Source organism: Melospiza georgiana, chromosome 9 (genome assembly GCF_028018845.1).
Source record: "Melospiza georgiana isolate bMelGeo1 chromosome 9, bMelGeo1.pri, whole genome shotgun sequence".
NCBI classification, from domain to species: domain Eukaryota; kingdom Metazoa; phylum Chordata; class Aves; order Passeriformes; family Passerellidae; genus Melospiza; species Melospiza georgiana.
The window spans coordinates 1,158,777-1,180,820 of record NC_080438.1 but is presented as its reverse complement, the minus strand read 5'-3'; the positions used below and the strand labels follow the sequence as shown (position 1 = coordinate 1,180,820).

At 57.7% G+C, this 22,044-nt stretch overlaps 3 protein-coding genes across 3 annotated transcripts; 1 reads left to right on the top strand and 2 right to left on the bottom strand.

Annotated features, from left to right (window-relative positions):
* Positions 1–390: 390 nt before the first annotated feature.
* On the bottom strand, positions 391–9,893 carry SELP (selectin P). The gene is made up of 16 exons (XM_058030116.1): positions 9,827–9,893; positions 7,254–7,643; positions 7,049–7,156; positions 6,759–6,941; positions 4,612–4,797; positions 4,292–4,477; positions 3,985–4,170; positions 3,673–3,858; positions 3,353–3,538; positions 2,708–2,893; positions 2,078–2,263; positions 1,735–1,920; positions 1,483–1,602; positions 1,074–1,104; positions 819–874; positions 391–679 (listed from the first exon to the last, which is right to left on the bottom strand). Exons 2-15 carry the CDS (start codon positions 7,639–7,641, stop codon positions 820–822), a joined length of 2,373 nt encoding a protein of 790 aa, XP_057886099.1. The 5' UTR covers positions 7,642–7,643; positions 9,827–9,893; the 3' UTR covers positions 391–679; position 819.
* Positions 9,894–14,977: 5,084 nt separating this feature from the next.
* On the bottom strand, positions 14,978–17,035 carry LOC131086871 (1-phosphatidylinositol phosphodiesterase-like). Its single transcript, XM_058030121.1, has 2 exons — positions 16,333–17,035; positions 14,978–16,093 (listed from the first exon to the last, which is right to left on the bottom strand). The coding sequence occupies exons 1-2, from the start codon at positions 16,489–16,491 to the stop codon at positions 14,978–14,980; spliced, it is 1,275 nt and encodes a 424-aa protein (XP_057886104.1). The 5' UTR covers positions 16,492–17,035.
* A 274-nt stretch (positions 17,036–17,309) lies between these two features.
* Positions 17,310–19,813, top strand: HTATIP2 (HIV-1 Tat interactive protein 2). Its single transcript, XM_058030122.1, has 5 exons — positions 17,310–17,468; positions 17,546–17,653; positions 17,751–17,888; positions 18,664–18,725; positions 19,309–19,813. The coding sequence occupies exons 1-5, from the start codon at positions 17,310–17,312 to the stop codon at positions 19,532–19,534; spliced, it is 693 nt and encodes a 230-aa protein (XP_057886105.1). The 3' UTR covers positions 19,535–19,813.
* Positions 19,814–22,044: the final 2,231 nt, after the last annotated feature.

The window sequence follows — 22,044 nt, the reverse complement described above, 5'->3', positions numbered from 1 at the left end:
AGCCCACCTGGTTACAATCTCCTTTCAGGCAGTGATAAGGTTACCCCTGAGCCTCCTTTTCTCCAGGCCAAACAACCCCAGCTCCCTCAGCCACTCCTCATCAGACTTGTGCTCCAAACCCTTCATCAGCCTTGTTGCCTTTCTCTGGACATGCTCCAGCATCTCAACATCCATCCTACATTGAGGGGCCCTGAACCAGACACAGCACCCCAGAAGTGGCCTCACCGGTGCCAAGTCCAGGGGAAGAATCACTTCCCTAGTTGCGTTGGCTACATTATTTAATGAAAACTTCTCCCCACGCCAGGCACACAGGAGGCATTAGTTAGAGAAAGGTATTTATTCAGACCCCGCTGACACAAGCTCATTGGTAGAAGCGTGAGTGGAGCAGCTATTGGGGAATGTCCAAATTCCTGGTGGGAGAATGTCCAAGGGCTGGGTGGCAGGCTGCCCTCAGCACATGGCTCTTGGCCCCTGGTGGGTCTCCAGCAGCCTGCACTGGAGGCAGCTCCCCTTGCCAGGGGAATGCTGCACACGCAGCATGGTGGCAATGTCCAGGGGCAGCTCTGGTCCAGGCTCCAACCACATACAGCCACAGGCATGGAGTCCCTCTGTGCTCCCACAGCAGCTCCTGCTGGGCCTGCAGCTCTGGGGGACACAGTAGGTTTCAGTCTCAGGCAGGCTGGAAGCACAGGAGAGATGGAGCTGGTGTTACCCACTCCAGTCCAAGGGGTGTCCCCTCCCAGGAACACCCCAGCCAGGAAGATGGCCACCCAGGTGAGTTTTGAACAGGGTGCTGCGAGGGTCTCACCCGGCCCCACCTCACAGATTGGCATCATATGCTGAGTTGGTGAAGGTGCCCGGCGCTCCCAGGTCACTGGAAGGCAAACACAAGGATGTCACCTTGGGGACTGCAGGAGTGTGTGAAGACCGGGAGTTAGCACAGCCCTGTCGGCCCCAGAGATGCTCCCGTAAAAAACCAGCCTCACACAGGCAGATCTGGTTGTCAGCAGGGTGAACATAGGGCTGTGACAGTCACAGTGCAGAGCCACCCTCCTGCAGAGCACAGCTCTCACCTGGTGGGTTTCAGGAGCTTCCTCTTCTCCTCTGATAACAGTGTTGAAATGTCCATAAAGCACATAGAAAAGAAATAACCAGATCTGTTTAGTGAAGGTCACAAGAAGCTGCAGCAGCAGCATCTGAAATTGAGCGGAGCAGGCATGAGGTGGGGCTGCCTTAACAAGGATTTGCTGCCTCCTTCAGAGTGATGATGTTTATCTGGCTCTGCCCTCCCAACCTAGCTGCTGACATTTTTAGCAGGACCAACTGCCAAGGACCCAAACAACTCAGCAAATAAAACATGTGAATGGAGGCAGTCACACTGTTAAACACTTCTGATCACCCCAGCCTCCCCTGGGACTGTCACCACCTTGCCTGAGAGCCCCTGGCCAAAGCTAGAGTGGGCTGCAGGAAGCATTTCTGTACCTCTGTCACTGAGCCTCTTGGCAAGGAGGGCAATGAGTCCCCCAGAGAGCACAAGACCAGCTACTGCCAGGGCTGAGCCACTGCTGTAAGCCAGGACTTGCTTTAGGAAGGCACCGTCCTCTGAAACAAAGCCACAGAGCCATGTGTTAGAAAGTTGCCAGCACTTTGCAGCCCCTGGAGTCCCCCTCCACCACATTCAAGATGTCCTTGGAGGAAAGCTGGAACTTCCACATGCTAGAGGAGCTGGGGTACCTGCACAGACAGGAGGATCCCTGGTCCAGTTCCCTGTGGCCTCACACTGGAGCACCTCTGCTCCCATCCGAACAAACCCCTCCTCACAGGAAAAGATGCACGTGGAGTTGTAGGTGAAGTTCCCATGCACATGAGAGCAGCTCAGCTGGCCTCTGCTGGGGGGGGACAGCACTGGGCAGCTGATGGCTGCAGACAAAGCACAGCAGGAGCATCAGGAGGACAGGACTGATAGCAATGAGATGGGGTTGTGTGGGCTGGCAAGCCAGGGGATAAACTGCCATAGGCCAGAGTGCTGGGGAGAGCACTCTGCTACAACAGATATGTGTGAGATCACAGGATTTACCTTTGCAATGTGTGGGGTCCCCAGTCCAGGTCCCCAGGGCTGTGCACTCACGGCTCTCCGGCCCCTTCAGCACAAACCCCTTCTGGCAGGAGAAGGCACACGTGGAGCCAAAGGTGAAGTCCCCATGGAGGTGGGAGCAGGCAGCCTGGCCCATCTTGGGGCTGGTCAGTGCTGAGCATTTGATGGCTGCAAGGGTAAAGAGGCACAGCTCAGAAAGGAGCCTGGGAGACCACACTGCTGGGACCAAGGGGCTGGGGACACATCATAGTGTCACCCCACAGCCAGTGACACCCTGAGCTGTGGCAGCAGCTCTACCTTCACAGCGTGGGGCATCCCCTGTCCAGGTCCCCGTGGCTGTGCACTTGCGACTGTCTGACCCCATCAGCACAAACCCCTTCTGGCAGGAGAAGGCACACGTGGAGCCAAAGGTGAAGTCCCCATGGAGGTGGGAGCAGGCAGCCTGGCCCATCTTGGGGCTGGTCAGTGCTGAGCATTTGATGGCTGCAAGGGTAAAGAGGCACAGCTCAGAAAGGAGCCTGGGAGACCACACTGCTGGGACCAAGGGGCTGGGGACACATCATAGTGTCACCCCACAGCCAGTGACACCCTGAGCTGTGGCAGCAGCTCTACCTTCACAGCGTGGGGCATCCCCTGTCCAGGTCCCCGTGGCTGTGCACTTGCGACTGTCTGACCCCATCAGCACAAACCCCTTCTGGCAGGAGAAGGCACACATGGAGCCAAAGGTGAAGTCCCCATGGACGTGGGAGCAGTTCAGCTCTCCCTGGTCTGGAGCTCTGAGCACTGGGCAAGTGACAGCTGCAAGGACAGAGAAACATTTTCAAGCTGAAATGTGGGTACTACAAGGCTAGACTGTTGAAAGAACAGGACCAAGAGGGTCCTCTAGTGAACATCCCTTGCTCAACACAAGGCCTGTGACACCTTGAGCAGCAGCAATACCTTCACAGTGTGATGTGTTCCCAGTCCAGGTCCCCAAGGCTATGCACTCACGGCTCTGCAGCCCCACCAAGGCAAATCCTGTCTGGCAGGAGAAGGCACACACGGATCCATAGGTGAAGTTGCCATGGAGGTGGGAGCAGTGCATCTCCCCCTGGTCTGGAGCACTGAGCACTGGGCAGGCAATTGCTGCAGAGTGAAGAGGTACACATCAAGCAGCAGCTTGGGGACTATGAGGCTGAATTCCTGTGATGAGAGAACTAAAAAGAGAATATCCCAGGGTCTGCCCAAGGCCAGTGACAGCTTGAGCAGCAACTCTACCTTCACATCTTGCTGCATCCCCTGTCCAGGTCCCCGTGGCTGTGCACTCACGGCTCTCCGGCCCCTTCAGCACAAACCCCTTCTGGCAGGAGAAGGCACACGTGGAGCCAAAGGTGAAGTCCCCATGGAGGTGGGAGCAGTTCAGCTCTCCCTGGTCTGGAGCTCTGAGCACTGGACAGGTGACAGCTGTAGGGGTGGAGAAGCACTTTGAGCAGGAGTCTGAGGACTACAAGGCTAAACTGTTCATCCTGAGAAGCTTCAGGGGAACCCTAGTGTCACCCCATGGCCAGTGACACCCTCAGTTCTAGCAGCAGCTCTACCTTCACAGCGTGGGGTGCCCCCTGTCCAGGTCCCCGTGGCTGTGCACTCACGGCTCCCCGGCCCCTTCAGCACAAACCCCTTCTGGCAGGAGAAGGCACACGTGGAGCCAAAGGTGAAGTTGCCATGGAGGTGGGAGCAGCGCATCTCTCCTTTTTCTGGAGCACTGAGCAGTGGACAGGCAATTGCTGCAAGGACATAGTTCAAGGAGAAGTCTGGGAACTACAAGGCTAAACTGTTTGGCCTGGGAGACTGGGAAAACTCTAGTGTCATCCCATGGCCAGTGACAGCTGGCACTCCAGCCACAGCTCTACCTTCACATCTTGCTGCATCCCCTGTCCAGGTCCCCAGGGCTGTGCACTCACGGCTCTCCGGCCCCTTCAGCACAAACCCCTTCTGGCAGGAGAAGGCACACGTGGAGCCAAAGGTGAAGTCCCCATGGACGTGGGAGCAGTTCAGCTGTCCCTTTTCTGGAGCTCTGAGCACTGGACAGGTGACAGCTGCAGGGGTGGAGAAGCACTTTGAGCAGGAGTCTGAGGACTGCAAGGCTAAACTGTTGGAATGAAAGGACCAGGACACTGGTGACACAGAGGCCTGTGACACCTTGAGCAGCAGCAATACCTTCACAGTGTGATGTGTTCCCAGTCCAGGTCCCCAAGGCTGTGCACTCACGGCTCTGCTGCCCCACCAAGGCAAATCCTGTCTGGCAGGAGAAGGCACACACGGATCCATAGGTGAAGTTGCCATGGAGGTGGGAGCAGTGCATCTCCCCCTGGTCTGGAGCACTGAGCACTGGGCAGGCAATTGCTGCAGAATGAAGAGGTGCACATCAAGCAGCAGCTTGGGAACTAGGAGACTAAAATTCTGGGACCAAGGGGCTGGGGAGCACCACAGTGTCACTCTAAGCCCAGTGACAGCTGGCACTCCAGCCACAGCTCTACCTTCACATCTTGCTGCATCCCCTGTCCAGGTCCCCAGGGCTGTGCACTCACGGCTCTCCGGCCCCTTCAGCACAAACCCCTTCTGGCAGGAGAAGGCACACGTGGAGCCAAAGGTGAAGTCCCCATGGATGTGGGAGCACTTCAGCTCTCCCTGGTCTGGAGCTCTGAGCACTGGACAGGTGATGGCTGCAATGGAGAGCAGAGCTCAGAGATGGGATAAATGAGGTTAAATTTAATAATTCAGGCTGGATCCAAATCAAATCTTACCCCCACTCACCTCTTTGAAACTGTAGTTGGTGCAATGATTTTTCTGCCCTACAAGTGATTTCCTCAGGGGGACACAGTTGCTGCTCTGCCAGAGCCCTGTTTATCCCTTTCACTACCCTGGGCCAAAGCCCCTGGGAGGAAGGACTGCAGCTGCTGCAGTCCTATTCATCTCCCTCCCTTTACTGGAGCAGAGACCAGCCTCTGTCCTTGTCACAGTGACAGGAGGACAGCTTTGGGACTGTAAAGCACTGCCATGGCTAAAGAGGTTGTATACCAGCCTCCCCTGCCTGTTCCCAGGGTGTGTTTTGCTGCATGCCAGGGTGATACCCAAAGTTTCCTGGGGTGAGTGGCTCTGCTGCCCGTGAGAGCACCAAAGGTCAGTGCCAGCAGGGCATTACCACCACCCAGCCAGCTGAGACAGACTGCATTCACTGCATCTTCTGCTTTCAAACTGACACCAAGCACTTTCCTGGGTAGACTTTTCCTTTTGTAGCTATTTTACAGGCAATTCTGGTTTCCCAGTGCCCAGAGGTGCCTGTTGGTGAACATGCTGTGCAGGTGGGCGCAGCTGACCCAGCCCCTTTGGGGGCCAGCCAGCAATGGGCACACAATGGCTGCAGGCGAGCACGGGGCAGAGTTTGAGGCAGGACAGGCAGCCTTGCCCCTCACAGTCCTTGCTGCACCACCAGCCTTGCTCTGCTTGTTTCTGGAGTAAGCCCAGCTGGCAATGCTTGCTAACATCATTTTGTTACCAGCACAGGCGAACAACTAACTCATCTGATTGTTTGCAATAAAATAAAAAATCAATCATATTACAGCCAGCAGGAAAAAAACAAGCTGGGAAACAAGCCTCTAGGAGCCTAAAAAGCCTGGAGCACAAAGGCTCAGCCCAGCTTGTCAGTGGGGATTTTTGCAAAATTGGGAGCCATCTCCTGCCCTTGCTCTGCTGGGGATACTGGTTACAGAACAGTCGCATCACATCTCCATGCCTGTTCCCCTTAGCTGCAGACAGTTTTGCTGGTCTCAGCTACCTAAGGTCCTGGGTTGGACCACAGGCCCAACCAGCACAGGCAGCAGCAGCAGCACTAACTTCAAGGCAGTTTTTTTTTTTTTTAAGAATATAAATACAAAGATGCTTCCCAGTCCCATTCCTTCCCAGTCCCAGTTGTGTCCCACGTCTGCTTGACTCACCCCATCCTTGTGTAAGGCTGTAGGTGTACCACAGCAGCACAAGAAAGGTGGAGCAAGACTCTTGCACCCCCAAAAAAGCCTGGCAGTTCTCTGGGATGCCTGGTGCCTGGCTGCAAACCCTCAAGTCACTGACAGGAAGACTTTCTCTGCCCCTGCAGAATAACATATCACAGCTTTCTCTCCTTTGTGGTTTCCTGCCACACTCTGTCCCACCCAGCTTAAATCTAACCTCATTTCATGAGTCCTTATCCCTGTTCAAGGTGGCCCACCCCTGCCAGGATACACCCTTCCCCTGGCTGTGGGACAGAAGCCCCTCTTTTATCTTTCCCAAGATGCCAAATGCCTTCCCAAGGCAGATCAGGTCGGCTAGGGGAGAGGGACACTGCCACAGAGTTGACAGAGGAGCCAGGACACTATCCTGACCCCACACTTGGTGCACACAGGGTGCTGATATCTGAGTGGGACTCAGGGCAGCAAACATGGGCACTGGGACAGCCAGGCAGAACAGGGCCTCACAGCTCACAGCTGCTCCTCAGGGAATCCCACCCCATGATGCAGCACCAGGAGATGCTTCCACAGTAGGCAAGGGTGCAGCAACAGTTGTCTGAACAGCATTGGGCACATGGGGCTGGTTCCCCCAAAGCATCAACGCTGCACCCCTGAGACCCCCAACCCCTGCCAGGCCCTACCTGTGCAGGTGGGGATGTTTGCTGACCACTCCTGGGAAGGCAGGCACCGCAGCACGCCCGCCCCTCGCCGCTCAAATCCCTCGTGGCACCCAAACTCACAGGTGGAGTTGTAGCTGAAGTCTCCGTAGGGATGGCTGCAGTTCATGGGCACTCCCTTGGGCTCCAGCTTGGCACACTGCACAGCTGGGAGAGACACGGTGCCACAGCCCATCAGGAGCACCGGAACCCTGCTTTGTCACCAGGGCTTGGACTCTCCAGCAGGGAAGGAGGGGTGGGGATGGATGTCTCACCATCTGCGCACTCAGGGCCGCGGAAGCCGGGGTAGCACTCACAGCGGTAGCTCCCAATGGTCTCCACGCACTCGCCACGCTGGCTGCACAGGAAGGGCTGGCAGGAGGCTGCACGCACAGGGGACGGTCGTCAGGAGCTGCTGACCACCCTGCCAAGGTGCCCAGCCCACCCAAGGCAGCTCTGGCCCGCAGTGCCCCTGCTCACCCCGGTAGCACAGCGCCTTCTTCTTCCGGTTGCAGGGCTCGTCGTTCCACTTGCCGGCCTGCTGTGGCCGCTGGATGTAGATCTCCACGCAGTCCTGGTTGGAGCGGCGGTTGTTGGGCTCCCCCCGTGCCCAGTTCTCTGCCTCCTTGGACAGCACCTTCCCGGTGCCCACCCAGGTCCAGACGCCGCCCAGCTTGCGTATGCCGATCCAGTAGTAGCGCCCGTGGAAGGGCAGGCTCTTGTTGAGGTACTCGATCTCCTGCTGGTTCTGGATTGCCACCAGGTCGGTAAAGAAGGTCTGGCAGAAATTCCTGGCCTGCTCCCACGTGTAGTCTCCTTGGTCACTGTAGTGGTAGGTCCAGGCACCCACCTGCATCCACAGCACCATGCCTGGGAAAGAGGATGAGGTCTGGGATTGGTGCAGAAAGGATGGCAGCTGGGTCAGGGGTGGGATCCCTTGGGACATGAGGGTGGGCTAAGCCTGACATCGTGGCCAAGAGATGCCAGGGACAGGCTGGGTGAAAGGATTGGATGAAGGGGTGACTGTGGATGAGAATGGGACTCCATGCGTACACAAAGACGCGGCAGAAGGAGATGAGGACAGAGGGGGATGGCACAGGGATGAGGAAGGTGGAGGTGACAGGGTGAAGGCTGAGATGGGGCAGCACGGGATGAGGCAGGCAGAGCACAGGAGGCAGAAGAGCCCCAAGCAGTGATGCCAACCCTCCTCCAACATAAGGACTGAAAGCTCAGCCCAGTGGCCCTCTTCCCCTGCCCACAAAAGCTTCCCAAAGAGGAAAGTCCCGCTTCAAGATGGTTCCATAAACACAGTTCCTTCCTTGAGTGCAGATGTATATACTTCAGTTTTCTTGCTTTACCCTGCTACATGAGAGCCAGATTGGAGCAATATGCCCTCACCCCCAAAAGCATTTGGACTCCAACCTGCTCATCTGAGACAGAGATGGTCTAGAGTCTTGTAAAACTCAGTGTTGCAAAACAAGGTCTTTCAAAAACAAGCTCATATTATGGTCATACCCAGCAGGCAGGGCAAAGGCAGAAAGTAACTGGAACCCACACCCAGAAGTGAAGGGCACTTTGCTGAAACCCTGCTCTTATTTACAGCATTTCACACCACAACTTTATGCAATCAAAGGGTTTTAGCCACAGAAAGAAGCTTCCTCCATTCTCCCTGGAGCAGCTATCTCCACAACTGCAGAAAGTGATGCGGGGATATCATATCTCCATCTGTGCAGAAAGGGAGATGAGGATCAAAGTTTGCTCCAAACAAACAGCCTAGCTTACGCTGTATCTCAGGAGAGCATTTTATCATGCTGCAGTTGTGCAAAGATCCAGGCATTGCAGATGAGATGCAAATACTCATCTTCTAAAGTCTAATTAGGGCTGTACTTTGGTCCATTGTTATACAATTTTGTAAGTAATTTCCCATAATTTGTCTGGTTTTTCTTGTGAAAGAGCAAACTATCCTCTTTGTTCAACAGAACTGAAGCTGGGGAAAATGCGGTTCCCTCTTTGCCTTTTGGGAATTTGGGCCTGCAGGACAGGAACTCAAGGCACCTTCTGGGAGCCTGCCCCATCCTCAGCTCCCACCAACCTCCTCCTGGCCCCTGCTGCTCCCCAGCACGGCTCAAGGCTGCTACCCTCACACAGCCCACCCCCAAACTGAGAAGGACCAAAGTTTGACATCTGCTCCATGTCTGTCCTCCACATGCTCTCCTACCTCTTTCCTCCAGCTCCACCAGTTACACCCTTTCTATGGCACAGCTCATCTCCCCGGTGTTATGCTACTTGTCTCTGCCCCACCTGGTGCTGAGCCCCCAAATGAATGCTGTTTTCCTGTGGTTTGATCCCTTGCTCCTGTGGCAGCCCTGATACCTCTTCCTAGGGTGGTGCTCAGCAGTTGAGGTGCCTTTGCCTTTTGGTTTTCTCTCAGAGCCAAATCTCAGCCTCCTCCTGACACTGCACTTACCTCATTTCTGTTCCTTAGCTCAGTCACTAAGGTTCTTAGGAAAATAATTCAGCTCACAGAGGTTTTCCAGGAACAGAGCAGGCACCAGTAGGTTTTGCTCTGTGCAATGCCAGTATGTGAAGGAAATACCCAACAGGCAGCAAAACCAAGTTAGTTTCTGTACTCCTGATGTCAATTAGCAGCTCTAATTCTGTGTGGCGCTGCCCCAGCTGTGCTATGAACCCTCACAGCCATGGTCCTGTGACTCCATCCATGCCCAACTCCCCAGCACGGGCATGGGTGTGGGCGGTGGGTAGAGCTGCCCTGCCCTTCCCCGGTTCGCAGTACAGTTCACAGTACCAGCTGCCATGCTGCATTTGGGGAACCAAACATCCTGCAGGGACCTCAGCCGTGGCCTGGCCCTTCCTGGGGGAGCACAGTCTGCCTGGAGGGAGCTGGCACAGGCAGGGCCAGAGGGATCCAGCCCTGGGGATGGGCCGCTGAGCCCCCAAAATAACAATGCTGCATTTCTCCAGTTTCTCAGACCTGCAGACTCCTTGGCAGCAGGGTCACACTGGGCTTACTGAGTGGGTGGTGGGTGGCTTACCCCATGTGATGGCAGCGATGCCCAGGGAGGTGCCAGGAGAGCCCAGAGTCCGTGTCCTCCTGGCAGATTGCAGTCCCACTGCAGCGCCCTGACAGAGAGGGAGACATGAGCGTGCACATCCCAAGGGGTTCACGCGTGCACCCACACCGCTGCCAGGCAGTCCTGGCTCACACAAGGGCAGGCAGGCTCGTGGCACTGGCACGCAGGCACACACGGTGTCCTGTGCCCTGGAGCCCCCTCCTGCCCAGCCAGGGCTGGCACCTACCTCTGCAGTGCCCTGTGTGCCTGGCAGTGTCCCGTGAGCCTGGGGTGGCTCGGGCACGGTGTCCCCGGGCCAGTGTGCATGTGTCCCACAGCCCCCAGCTGTGGTTCCTGTCAGTGCCTGCCCACAGCCCTGCCCTCCCCTGATCCCCTTGTCCCCTGACCCTCAGCCATGCCCGAGGAAAGGAGCAGTTCTTACCATGTTGGTGCCGCGGCTGCACCGTGCCCAGCCCGCAGCGGCTGTCCCTCGGTGGGCAGTGCTGCTCACGCTTCCCCCGAGCCTGCAGCTCCCTGCCCCCGGCCTCTTCCCCTCCCATCCCAGCCCCGCTGCCAGCCCACATCCTGCCCCACACCCCCGCCCTCCCCTTCCTTCTCTAGCCCCAAGAAACCCTTCTCTGAGCCCGGGGCTGGAGGCAAACAGTGGGGTCAGCACTGGCCACAGTCCTCATGGACCTAGCTTGGCAGCAGCCCCATGGCATGGGAGCTGGCTGCATCCCCGCTGCCATGGGGACATGACAGCCACAGGAATGACCCACAACAAGCCAGGATTGCCCAAGCACCCCAGAAGGAGGAGAAGGGCCCCCTGAAAAGTGTTCAGCCCCAGTCCATGATGCCCAGAGCACCGAGACCTCTCTGACCCACCGTGTGCCCACGCTGGTGGAAGAGAGAGGAGGCTGAGGTGTGATGAGATCCCTCGTGGGCTGAGTAGGACAGTGGCTCACCACCTCTCAGCTCCATGCCAGACACTCTCCTCACATGCAGGTGTTTTGCTCTGGCTGTGAATCTTCATATACCATTTATAAACACTTACACAATGTATCTTCTGTCTTTGCCTTTAAGTCTTTATGAGAAAGGTCCAGGAATATGCCAGAGGAACTTCCCCCTGACTTATTAACATCCTTTAGGAACTTCCACCAGCGTTTCAGGAACATGTCTAATTGTGTCCACCGCCCCTTGGATCATTATAATAATTATAAACAGTTTCTTACCCTGTCCTGCTCGTAAGTAGAATTGCCTTGGCTGGGTTTTCTGCAGAAATTACTCTGCTCACTTCCAGCTAAAGACAAACAAGAGCCATGCAGGTCACATGCATTTTCCAGTTCCAAAGAAATTGATGCTGCTCCACCAGGACATTCTAGACAAAAGGAGGAACCCATTCCACAAGAGCCATAACCCACTACAATTATTTTATCGTTGGCAAATATAAATGAACCTTGTTTCCTGTCTCTGGATCTCTTCCTTGAAAAATGTTTTAATGCAGTTGTTTCTTTCTATGGAATTGCTGAGTCTGTATACCCAGTAACTCAGGAACACTTGATTTCTAGCAGCTCCTCTGCCAAGAGTGGTCAGTTATGGGAAGGGAAGGAGCGGCCAGGCAGGCAGAGAGGCTGAGGGGCAGCTCCTGGGGAGGAGACCAGCACCAAGTGCTGAGGGTCACCTGGCAGGGTGGGAGCTGCCCCTCCTACTGGTGAGAGACTGCTGGGTCTCAGAGGGATGTTCATGGGTACACAGCCTCAAGGCTGTGCCCCCTGCCAGTTTCACTTCTGCTGGAACCCAACACGGCAGGGCAGGGCGGTAGAAAAAAAATACTCCCACCTTTATTTTTGTAACTACAAATAGTTGTTGGTATTGCTTTAAAAATGGAATCAAGGTGTCTGAGATGCAGAGGCTGTTGCTGCTGCGAAGACAGAAAATGACCAAGTTCGAGCTCTGTGTGGAGGCAGGTGCCCCATGCCCGGGTTCAGAGAGGCAGTCCTACATGGCAGAATGGATACTTGGCAGGATGGAGGCTTGCTTGGCAGGTAGTGGAAAGAAGTACACATGGTAGAGGGGAGAGAAGACCCGAATCAGCTCTGCTGGGAGCTGGTTAATCACCAGGAGCCCTTTCACATCTCAGGTTATTTCCATGGTTGGCTTCGCTGGAAGGGATTCAGGATGCTGCAGAGCACATGCTCCTGCTGGATTCCTGCTGCTCTGCTCACCAAGGAAGGGGCTGAACAGTGTGGGGGTTTCCCAGGTGGCAGGATGGTGCATCCTGTCCCCCCAGCCATCCCTCTGAGGACACGAGGCAAGCTGCCAGCTAGGGCTTTGCTCAGCAGGGGCTCAAGGGAGCAGGTACAACGACCCTTTCCTGTGTCACCCCTGCCCTGTCCCTCCAGACCCAGGCACTTGCATGGAGAAGCGCCTCCTTTGCTGTGCCCCGGCGCCGAGCAGCCCTCGGGGCGATGCTCTCAGCGCCCCGCAGCCGTGCCGCGGGCTCTGCCCCTGGGGAAGGGCACGGCCGCGCGTTGTTCGGGGCAGAGGCTCCCGCCCCAGGCTGGCACAGCGCGTTCCCCTCCTTGTGCAATGTGCCCGCAAACCGCACAGGAACCGAGTCACCCGACACGGCCCGGCGGCTCGGCTGCTGCCCGCGATACAGCGGGCACCTTCCTGGGAGCCCCAGGGCTCAGCAGCCCCTGCGGGCACCCGATCCCGCCCGGCAGGGCTCTGGGGTGCTGCCGGCCAGGACACACACGCCTGGGTGCAGCCCCGCCGCTGCCATCCCTCCGTTCTTCCCTGGGGACACGGGCGGCTCTCCCTGAGGCTTTAGAGGCATCTCCTGATGGCGGGCAGGACATCCCTTCCACCACAGGTCCCCAGAACGCGTTTAACCCAAAGGCCGGCCCTGACCTGCAGAGTGCCTATGGGCAAGTCGGCCAGCGCACAGCTCCAGCAGCCGAAGCCTCCTCCTGCCCCCTTTTATCAGCTGCTGCCCTGCCTCAAGCAGCACCTGATAAAATCTTTCTCACAATTTGAAAGCGTTTGGACACCGGGAGACGCATTAAGGGCGCTACCCTGGCTTGGAGGGACCGAGATGATGGCAAGGATTAGCCAGGAGCAGAAGTCCAGGGGCAGGTACCCCGTAGCCCGCACCCACAGGGACCTTGAGGCGCTGCTACAGCCCTGGCTGTGGGATATAGGGGTAGTTTTGGGCAAATCGCTCCTGCCCACCCTATCCAGACCCTCTCAGAGATGTTTGTTTGACCTCAGCTGTAGGACAGTTCTCTGCCTCCTCTCTTTCATTGTGAAGCTGGTGCTGGAGAGCCTTTATTATTGGGCATCACTGTCACACGGGTACCCCTGCCCGTGCTGCCTGCCGGCTCCCTGGCACCTGGCACCAGCCACATGTGCACGGCACTGATAAGGGTTTGCCAAACAGGATGCCTGGGGCATAGATAACACCGACATTATCTCACTGCTTGAGTGACAGGGAGTAAACAAGTGACTCTGCCCACCCGGGGAATCCCAGGCGGCACCTCTGCCCTGCCAGCGAGCTGGGGCACAGACTGCTGGGGTGCAGCTGCAGGGATGTGCCACATCCAGGGGCAGCCCTGCGTGACAGCCAGACCACTCAGCCTACAGCTCCGAGGAACTGTGATTGCCCGGCTTCTGCCCTGCCTGGCTCTGCAGGGCACTGTGCATCCCTGGAAGGCTGAGACAAGCCACTGCTCACCTGGCCCTGCCCCAACAGAACCCATCCTCCTGGCAGGACAGTGGGACCAGCCACACTGGCTGGTGTGGGGGCAGCCCAGGCACAGGAGGCACTGGCAGCCAATGAACCAGGCCACCCTCACCTTGGACACCACCAGTGCTTTTGTAGCATGTCTGGTTTAATGCAGAGATTTCAACCTTCTCCCATCTCCTATAGCAAACCTCGAGCCAGATTCCTCTGCCTGTCACCTCTGTCACCTGCTGTGTACTATTGCATCACCTGCTGTGCACTACTGCCAGCTCCCCTCCCTGGGCAGCAGATGAACTCAGCACCAAGAGCTGTGTTGCTAGCCAGGGCTAGTCCCTGCACAGCAAAAGACATCCTCTCCTCGGGCCAAGAACTCCTGTGGCATCTTCTCCAGCTGTGCCCAGCTGTGTTTCACCTGAGACAGAAGCAACCTGAGGACATTCTTCCCCTTCTGCCCTTCTGACAGGCCAAGGCTGAGCTTTCTTCTTCTAAAAGTTCCTCTTTCTTTCTCACCTCCCTGCTTCAGCACACAGCCTGTCTGGCTCGGCTGCTGCCAGTGATGCAATAGACACTCTCCTAGGTGATGATTTCTCCCCTGGGATCTTGGTTACCTTTCTGCTCAAAGGAGTTATTGTGTTGTCTATTTGGATTAGTGATCTATTATCTGCAGATAGGGCAGGCACTGGCACAACGTTTTAAAGTCTTTTTTTATGTAGAGCTGCCAAGTGCCCTGTCTGCACTGCCCCAGCTGATGCAAACTGCTGGGCTCTGCCCAGTGCAGCATCCCTTGGTGTGTGACCCCAGTGACAGGGTAGCCCTGTCTGGGTCGCTGCCTCTGTGGCCATCCAGCGCTCCATGCACAGGGTGGGTGGCCCTTGCTGGAGCTGGCTCTTCCTAAGAGTCCTGACTTCTGGGGCAAACCCCTGCAAGAAAGAAACAAAAGCTAAAACAATGAGGGGAGGGCAGTTCCTAGCCACTTGTTGTCACCTTTGAAATTAATTCTTACTCCTGTGACCTCTTGCTGCACTGCTTTAAGACAACAATTTAACAGTGCTTCATCCATGGGCAGAGGGGTACAAGATCCTTCACATCTAAGAGCAAAAGCAAAACGTCTTTTCTCCACTTTTCTGACAGGAAATGGCAAGGCAACATCGGCAGTGCTTTCCTAGCTTCTTTTTATTTTTATTTACCCTTAAGGAAAAGGACTATTTTGCAGAGAGGCATCTTGGGAGGACTCACTGGCCCGACAGGAGGTGAGGCAGGACGTTGTATCCCCACCCACCCCTGCTGCCCTGCGACTCAGGCGGCCCAGCCCCGTATCGGCACCGTACCTGGCTTCTGAGGGCAGGGCGCAGCTCCCCGGCCTGCCCGGCTCCGGCCCTCCGCGGCTGTCACACCATCGTCACACGAAGGCTTCCCGCTGCTCTGCAAGGCCTGGAATCCCGCTTTTGCCCCCCAGGCCCGGAGGCCCTTGGGCCGAGGCGCGGGGCCGGGAGCAGTGTCCTCCCCGAGGGACAGCGGCGCGGGCAGCGTGCGGGGCTGTGAGGGCCGCGGCCCCGCTCCCGTGTGCCGCGGCGGTGCCGGGCCCGAACCGTGGGGGTGCCGGGGGCCGCTGTGCCGCGTCCATTGGCCCGCGGGCCGTTGCTCTCCACGATGAGCCGGAGAAGGCCTGCGCCAGGGAAGTCCATGATGATCACCCCCCAGCGCACGGGCTGCCCGGCCCGGCGCCGCAGGTGCTGGCAGCAGCGGGGGTTCACAAAGCGGGCCACCTCCTCTGGGCAGGTGAAGAGCCCGTTGCCGGAGCAGAAGGTGAGGTACATGGTGCTGGGGTCTCCGCCGGCCGCCTTCTCCAGGTGCCGCCGCACTCGGGCCCACTTGCGCTCCAGCGAGAGCACGTTCCAGGCGTCGCTGATGCTCAGCTGCTCGTAGGGGATGCCCAGCACCTCCCGCGCCAGCGCCTCCAGCACCACTATCTTCCCGCGCACCTGGCCCAGCGTGGGCACCTCCTCCCGGCACCACACGCAGCCCTGTCCCTCTTCCAGCAGGCAGCGGTGCAGCTGGGCAGCGAAGCCGGGCCGGGAGAAGATGGGCAGCTCCTCCTTGATGCGCATAAGCACGGCCTCGCCGGGGTGGGCGCGGAGGAAGCGCAGGGTGCGGCGCAGGACGCCGCGCAGGCTGGCCCGCTGGAAGGTGCAGAGGTGGTAGATGCGGAGCTCCCCCCGCGACAGCTTGCAGCGCACGTCCAGGAAGCGGATGCCGGCCGCCAGCTGGGCCTCCAGGCCCCAGCTCTGGCACCGCAGGCGCCGGCCACCGAACAGGCTGAGGGAGTCGTGGGTGCCAGGGATGGAGAGGTGGGAGAGGGGCAGGGCGTCGGGGAGCCCCGCCATCCAGTCAGGGCAGCAGGCTGCCGGCTGGGGCACACAGTCGAAGGCAGCGCTGCGCCGGGACCATGTCTCCATGCCGCCGGGAGAGTGGGCACCTCGGCACCTGGCTGGCCCCCCAGAGCCCTGCCGTGGAGGAGAAGCAGACCATGAGCGGTGGGAGCATGCATCCCGATCCCACTCTCCCAGTGGCATCCCCACATACTATAAAACCCTAGAACGCACCATACCCTATGACCACATGCGCCCCATATACTTTGCTGCCTGTACTTCTGTCACACTGTACTGTTCTCTTGCCACTCTCAAGCACCCGTCCCAGTACCGCCGAGCCCTGCTACGCCCCAGCCTCCCCCTCATTCACGCACCTGGGTTTGCCTGTGGCTGTGGAGCAGAGCCCAATGAGCAGGGCACGGCCGTGGGTGCCGGCGGCACACTGGCAGGTGGAGCGGGATGCCAGCCATTAACCCGGTGACTGTCATGACGCGCGTCCTGCCTCGCAAATGGCACGTGCACCTGGGATTCATCCTCAGCCCTCGGCCAAGGAGCGCACTTGACAGACACACCAGGCTGGAAAACCACCTGGCTGATCCCGACAGCAGCCATTCAGGCCTCTGCACCTCCCTCCCCAGGAATCAGGACAAACGGGATCGTGGTGCCGCGGGGCCCCTTGATGCTGCCCACGGGAATGGCTGCTCAGAGCTGCGGGGTGCCTGCATGCCTGCTCCAGAGCTGTGTCCCGGTGGGACCCGGACCGCCCCGGTGAGGATGGGCGTCGTCCCTATCAGAGAGACAAAGCACAGAAAGTGTCCGGAGCGGGGGTCTGCGCTTGCCAGCACATCCTAAGACCTCCTCAGCGAGAGTTTCTAAGGAAATGGGCTTCATCTCCTTGCTCTTCAGGCACCAGGGACTGCTTCACAGTGGAGTCACTGCAAGGCTGCCCGGCGGGGAGTGACCCACCTCCTGCCCAGGGGACAGAGCTCCAGAGCACCCCGGCCGGCACCACGTGCTGAGCACAGCGGGGTTTGGAGAGGAGCCGCCGCACAGGTCACAGACCCCTCCGAGCATCCCTCCAGCTCGCATCCCCTCCGCCTGAGCGGGGTGGGCACAGGGATCCTCGGGGGCCGTTCTGTCCTGTCACTGCAGGAACAGCCCGCGGGGACCGGCCAAGGGGCACCTTCCCTCAGCAGCGCCCGGGCTGAGCGGGGGTCCCTGGGCCGGCCCCGGCAACGGCCCGGTGTGGCGCCCGCCCCCCCGCGGCTGCCCGGGCACGGAGCGCCCGCCCGCGGAGCCGAAGCGCGGCCGCGCAGCCGCTCCCGGCCCGGCCCCGCCCGCTGCTCTCGGCATGGCGGCGGCGGGCGGCGGCAGCAGCTGCTTCGTGCTGGGCGCCTCCGGGGAGACGGGCCGGGTGCTGCTGCGGGAGCTGCTGGCCCGGCGGGCCTTCGCGCGGGTCACGCTGATCGGGCGGCGCCGGCTGAGCCTGGGCGAGGCGGAGGCGGCCGTGGTGCGCGGGCCGGGGGACGGGGCTGGCCGTGGCGGCGGGGAGCGGGCCGGCGGCGCTGACCCTCGGCCTTCCCGCAGGAGCAGGCGGTGGTGGACTTCGAGCGGCTGGGCGAGCACGCCGCCGCCTTCCAGGGACACGACGTGGGCTTCTGCTGCCTGGGCACTACCAGGGCCAAGGCTGGCGCAGTGAGTGGGGACCCCCTGAGCCCCGGGCGAGCAGGGGTCCCGCCTGTCCCCTCCCCTGCCCGCTCCCTGCCCCGCTGACCCTCCCCTCTCCCCGCAGGATGGCTTTGTCCGTGTGGATCGGGACTACGTGGCTCAGGCAGCCGAGCTGGCGCGGGCAGGGGGCTGCAAACACTTTATCCTGCAGTCCTCCCGGGGGGCAAACGCACAGAGCCGCTTCCTCTACCTCCGCGTGAAGGTGAGGGGGCTGCTGGGGCGGGCTCCTGATGCTCGTGCAGGAATCACGGGATGCCAGGAGGTTCGGGAAGCAAGCAAGAGCTGAGGTTTAGAGATGCAAATGGCTCTGGGGGTACTCCTGCTGCTGTGGGACAAGGGAGGGGGCTGGCTGGACAGCTGTGCAACTGGCTTCTTATAAAGCAGCACAACACCTGCATGCAGCGTCTGCCTCCCTCCTCAAACTCCAGAAACATCTGCTGGGGTCTCCAGCCCATCAACAGTTCCCCAACCTTAAGCTGGGATAGCTTCACAGCTATGTGGGAAGCTCAGAACTGTGGCCAGGTGAGACATGAACTATCTCCTGAGGGAAGGCCTGCAGGCTCCCCAGGGAGGACCACACCCGTGGCAAAAGCTTTTTTGTCCATGTGTTGTGTGCTGCAGCTCCCAACACCTGCTGGACTCAGAGCTGCCTGCCAGCGCCTTGTGCTGCCTGGATCCATCCCCAGGCTGGATGCTGAGTCCAGATGCTCTCCGGAGCAGCCTGTTGCAGTTCAGCACAATTTAGTGATGGTTGCAAGGGCGCACTGCTGAGCCGTGGTCCGTGTCCACCACGGGCCCTCGCCCCAGCTGCCTGGCCTGGAGAGCTGATCCCTGCCTGGCCTGCTCCAGCCTCACGTGTGTGTTAGTGCCACCCTGCCCTCGGCTCAGCAGCCCTCTCCTGACTGTTCATGGGGGTGGCAGAGATGGTGCTTGCAGTCATCCTTGTCTCCTTTCGTCCTGCCTGGCTGCTCTGACAGGGAGAAGTGGAAAACCTGGTCCAGGCTGTTGGTTTTGATCACTGTACCATTCTCCGGCCAGCGTGAGTAGTGTGGAGGAGGGAGGGCACAGGGTGCAGGGTTGCCAGGGCAGCAGGGAAATGCTTCAATGGGAGATGGAGGAAGAGAAAGGATACATGAGGTAGGGCTGGGGAGGGAAGTGAAGAATGCCAGCAGCAGCAAGTGCAGCTCATGGATGAGCAGACTGCTTCCCAGTGCTGCAGGGAGCAATCTCTGCAGTTTCCTATGGCCCATTCCACTGCTAGTGCCATGCACCATGCAAGGACAGGAGCTTTGGGCTGAAAGCATAGGTTGAGGCACATAGGTCAGAGCTTAGCTCCAGATGGACCTTGACCATATGGAGAGGGAACACTCCCCTGTGTCCTTTCCAGTGTACTGTGCTCTTGATACCTAGGAGAACTGGAATTCTGCCCTCATCAGCACAGTGGGGAAAGGAGTTTAGTGTCCGAGGGCTCAGCTCTGTCACATTCCATGACCCTGTCAAGACCCCAAAGCCCGTGTCAGTTCAAGGATCCTGTCTGGGCCCTGGTGCAGCTGGAGAACTCGGTCTCTGGCTCTCACCGTGGATTGTTTCATGCTGACCCACCTCACCTGCTTGCTCTGCAGGGTGCTGCTGTGCAGGCGCCAGGAGTCCCGGCCCATGGAGTGGATAGCCCAGCAGTTCTTGGGCGCTGTGGCTCGGCTGTTCCCCACCGCTTACTCAGTGCCTGTGGAAATGGTGGCCAGGGCTATGGTGGCCTGTGCACTGCAGCCAGGAGAGGGCAAGGTAAAGGTGCTGGAGAACAGGGCCATCCATGAGCTAGGAAAGGCAGTGCCACAGCAGGGCACATAGGGCAGCAGGGATGACGCGCAGGAGCTTGGTTCACTCTTCAGATGCTCTCTGGGCTGAGGATGAACGCACACATGGGAGAGCTGTGGGGTGCTTGCATGGCTAGCGTGGAGCCAGAGGTACATCCACTTCTTTGCACTTTGGCTGATTCTCTCAAGGGATCAAAAATGCAGGTGCTGGCTGCTGGGTGGGGATAAACAATGTGCTCTGCTGCCTGGATCCACAATACAAATACGGGTAAAGATGTTGTAATCCAGGCCTTGAATAAAACCCTGTGACTGATCTGGTTGTGCCGGCTTTGTGTTGAAATAATGTCTGTCACCCACATGTCAATAACCCAGCCTCAGCCTCATGTGCTCAGATCGTGTCACTTCAGAGAATGCTCACAGGCAGGTGACAGGCACAGGAAGGCAGCTGCCTGTGTGGAGGCTGCACTTGACAGAGCACATGGTGGCACCAGTGCTGTTTGGATAGCAGAGCTCCTGGATGCTCAGCAGCAGCTGCTGAGGCGCCAGGAGTGGTGGCTCTGCCTGCAGCAGGTCTGTGCAGACACTGCTGGGCTCATCTGCTCAGGGTGCAGGGCTCTAGGGACGCTGCTGCTCACACCTGGCCTGCCACTTGGTACCTGTAGTCACAGAAACACCATGCAAGTACTGGCAAACGCCCGTCCCTCTGGGCTTTCCTTGCAGGCACGAAAGAGCCTGAGCCCAGCCCCGTTTTCCCAGGAGTGCTCTGCGTGTGCAAAAGTTGAGGTCAGCCCTGTGCACACCACGCAGGGGGCTTGCTCCTGCCCAGGTGCCAGAAGGGGAGCAGGCACGAGGAGCAGGGCAGTGTCCCAGGCCCCGGCTGCTCTCAGGCCTCGTGCTCGGGGTCGAGGAACTCGGTGGCTCCCCACAGGGGATGCAGAACATACGTGACTCCCAAGTTCCCTGCTGGCCAGAGTCCCAGTGCTCCGGGTAACGCTGCTTTCCAGGATTCTCTGACCTCACCCACGGCTCCTGTGTCAGTGACTTGGATGTGGCAAATGGAGGGAGCCTTGATCTCATCTCCTCCTTCTACACAAGCGTTTCCATCGTTGGCTTGGGCCTCAGGAAGTTGGTGCAGGCAGTGAGACGGTGTAGGCCTGCACCTAGGCAACTCCTCAGCCACGTGAGGGGCTCAGTTCAAAGAGGCCACAGCTACTGATAAAGACTGTCCCAGTGAGAGCAAAACAACGCCTTGAGAGCAGTGCACGAAGGGAAATGAGAGCTAGGCTGGTCAGCATCACGCAGGTATGAGGAGCACAGAGGCTGGTCGCCTGCAACACTGGTTTACACAGGCATGGTGCACTCAACGCTCAAAGAGATTTTTATTAAAAGGGCACGTGCTTACATGAAGGAGTGCAAATGAACATCTGAAGTGGCAGGACCTTAAAGAAGGGAAAATTGAGATGAGAGAATAAAAAAAAAGAATTCAAGCTCTGGAAAAACCAGGTGAAAAGCAAGCCACAGAAGATGTGAGAAAGCATCCTAAAGGCATAAACATGAATTATGACTATGCGAGAAGCAGAAAGTTCTCCAGGGAGGCTCAAGGACAGGATGTGATCAGGCTCTTTAGGAAGGAATGAGCCATCAAAGAAAGCCTTGCTGAGTTACTTGCACTGCCCTTTGCTGTTAGGGAGCTCACACTACCATCATTCCTTAGGGGACACACATTTGCATGACTGTCCCAAAGCATGCAGGGGAAAAAAATTTTTTTTAACACCATTTTTAGAACACATGGTTAAGTCAGCCAAAAGGAGCGCTCAGATGAATGTCCAAATACTCTCCTGGGTGGCAATTGCAGTGATCCCTTTACTAAAAGGTCAATATTATTAAATATGATGCTAGTTCTTAAAAAGTTCCAGTGGGAACCAGGAAACAGCAAAGCAGCTAGGCTGCCTTCTGTAAAAGGCACGTTGCTAGAAAGGATCATAGAGTCTGGAAATAACAGGGCCAAGGATAAATTGGGTGTAATGGAGATTCCATGTGGCTTTTGAGGGGTCAGTTGCAAGGCACAAGCCTGGATCCTTCTTGGAGGAAACCAGCCATTGTGTACACAAGAAAATCTGCTCCTCAGAGTGCACTCAGATCTCCAAAAAGCTCTCCCAGAAGGGCTCTTAAAGAAATTAGGCTGTCGTGGGAAGATGAGGAAGGTCTGTGTAGTTTCTTATTGGAAATATTTTCTTAGCACTCCAAAGCTTTGAAACACACAAAACAAACATTTCTTGCTGGACAAAACTCTGTGGAAAATGCAAGCCATTTCTGTGTAACCCTTGTTTCTGCTCAGTGGTAAAGGTTTCTTTTTCAGTGTTTCAGATAAATCTGTGTTAAAATGCTCAGCTGCAATCCCAGCACACAGTATAGCTTCCTTATCACCCTCCCACAGCCAAAGCCATTATTATCTGAGCATCTCATCCTCTGAAATTGTTAGCTGTACTTTTTTTCATTCAGTTTTCACTACAGACCAGCACAAAGCCAGGCCAAGCTCTCCAG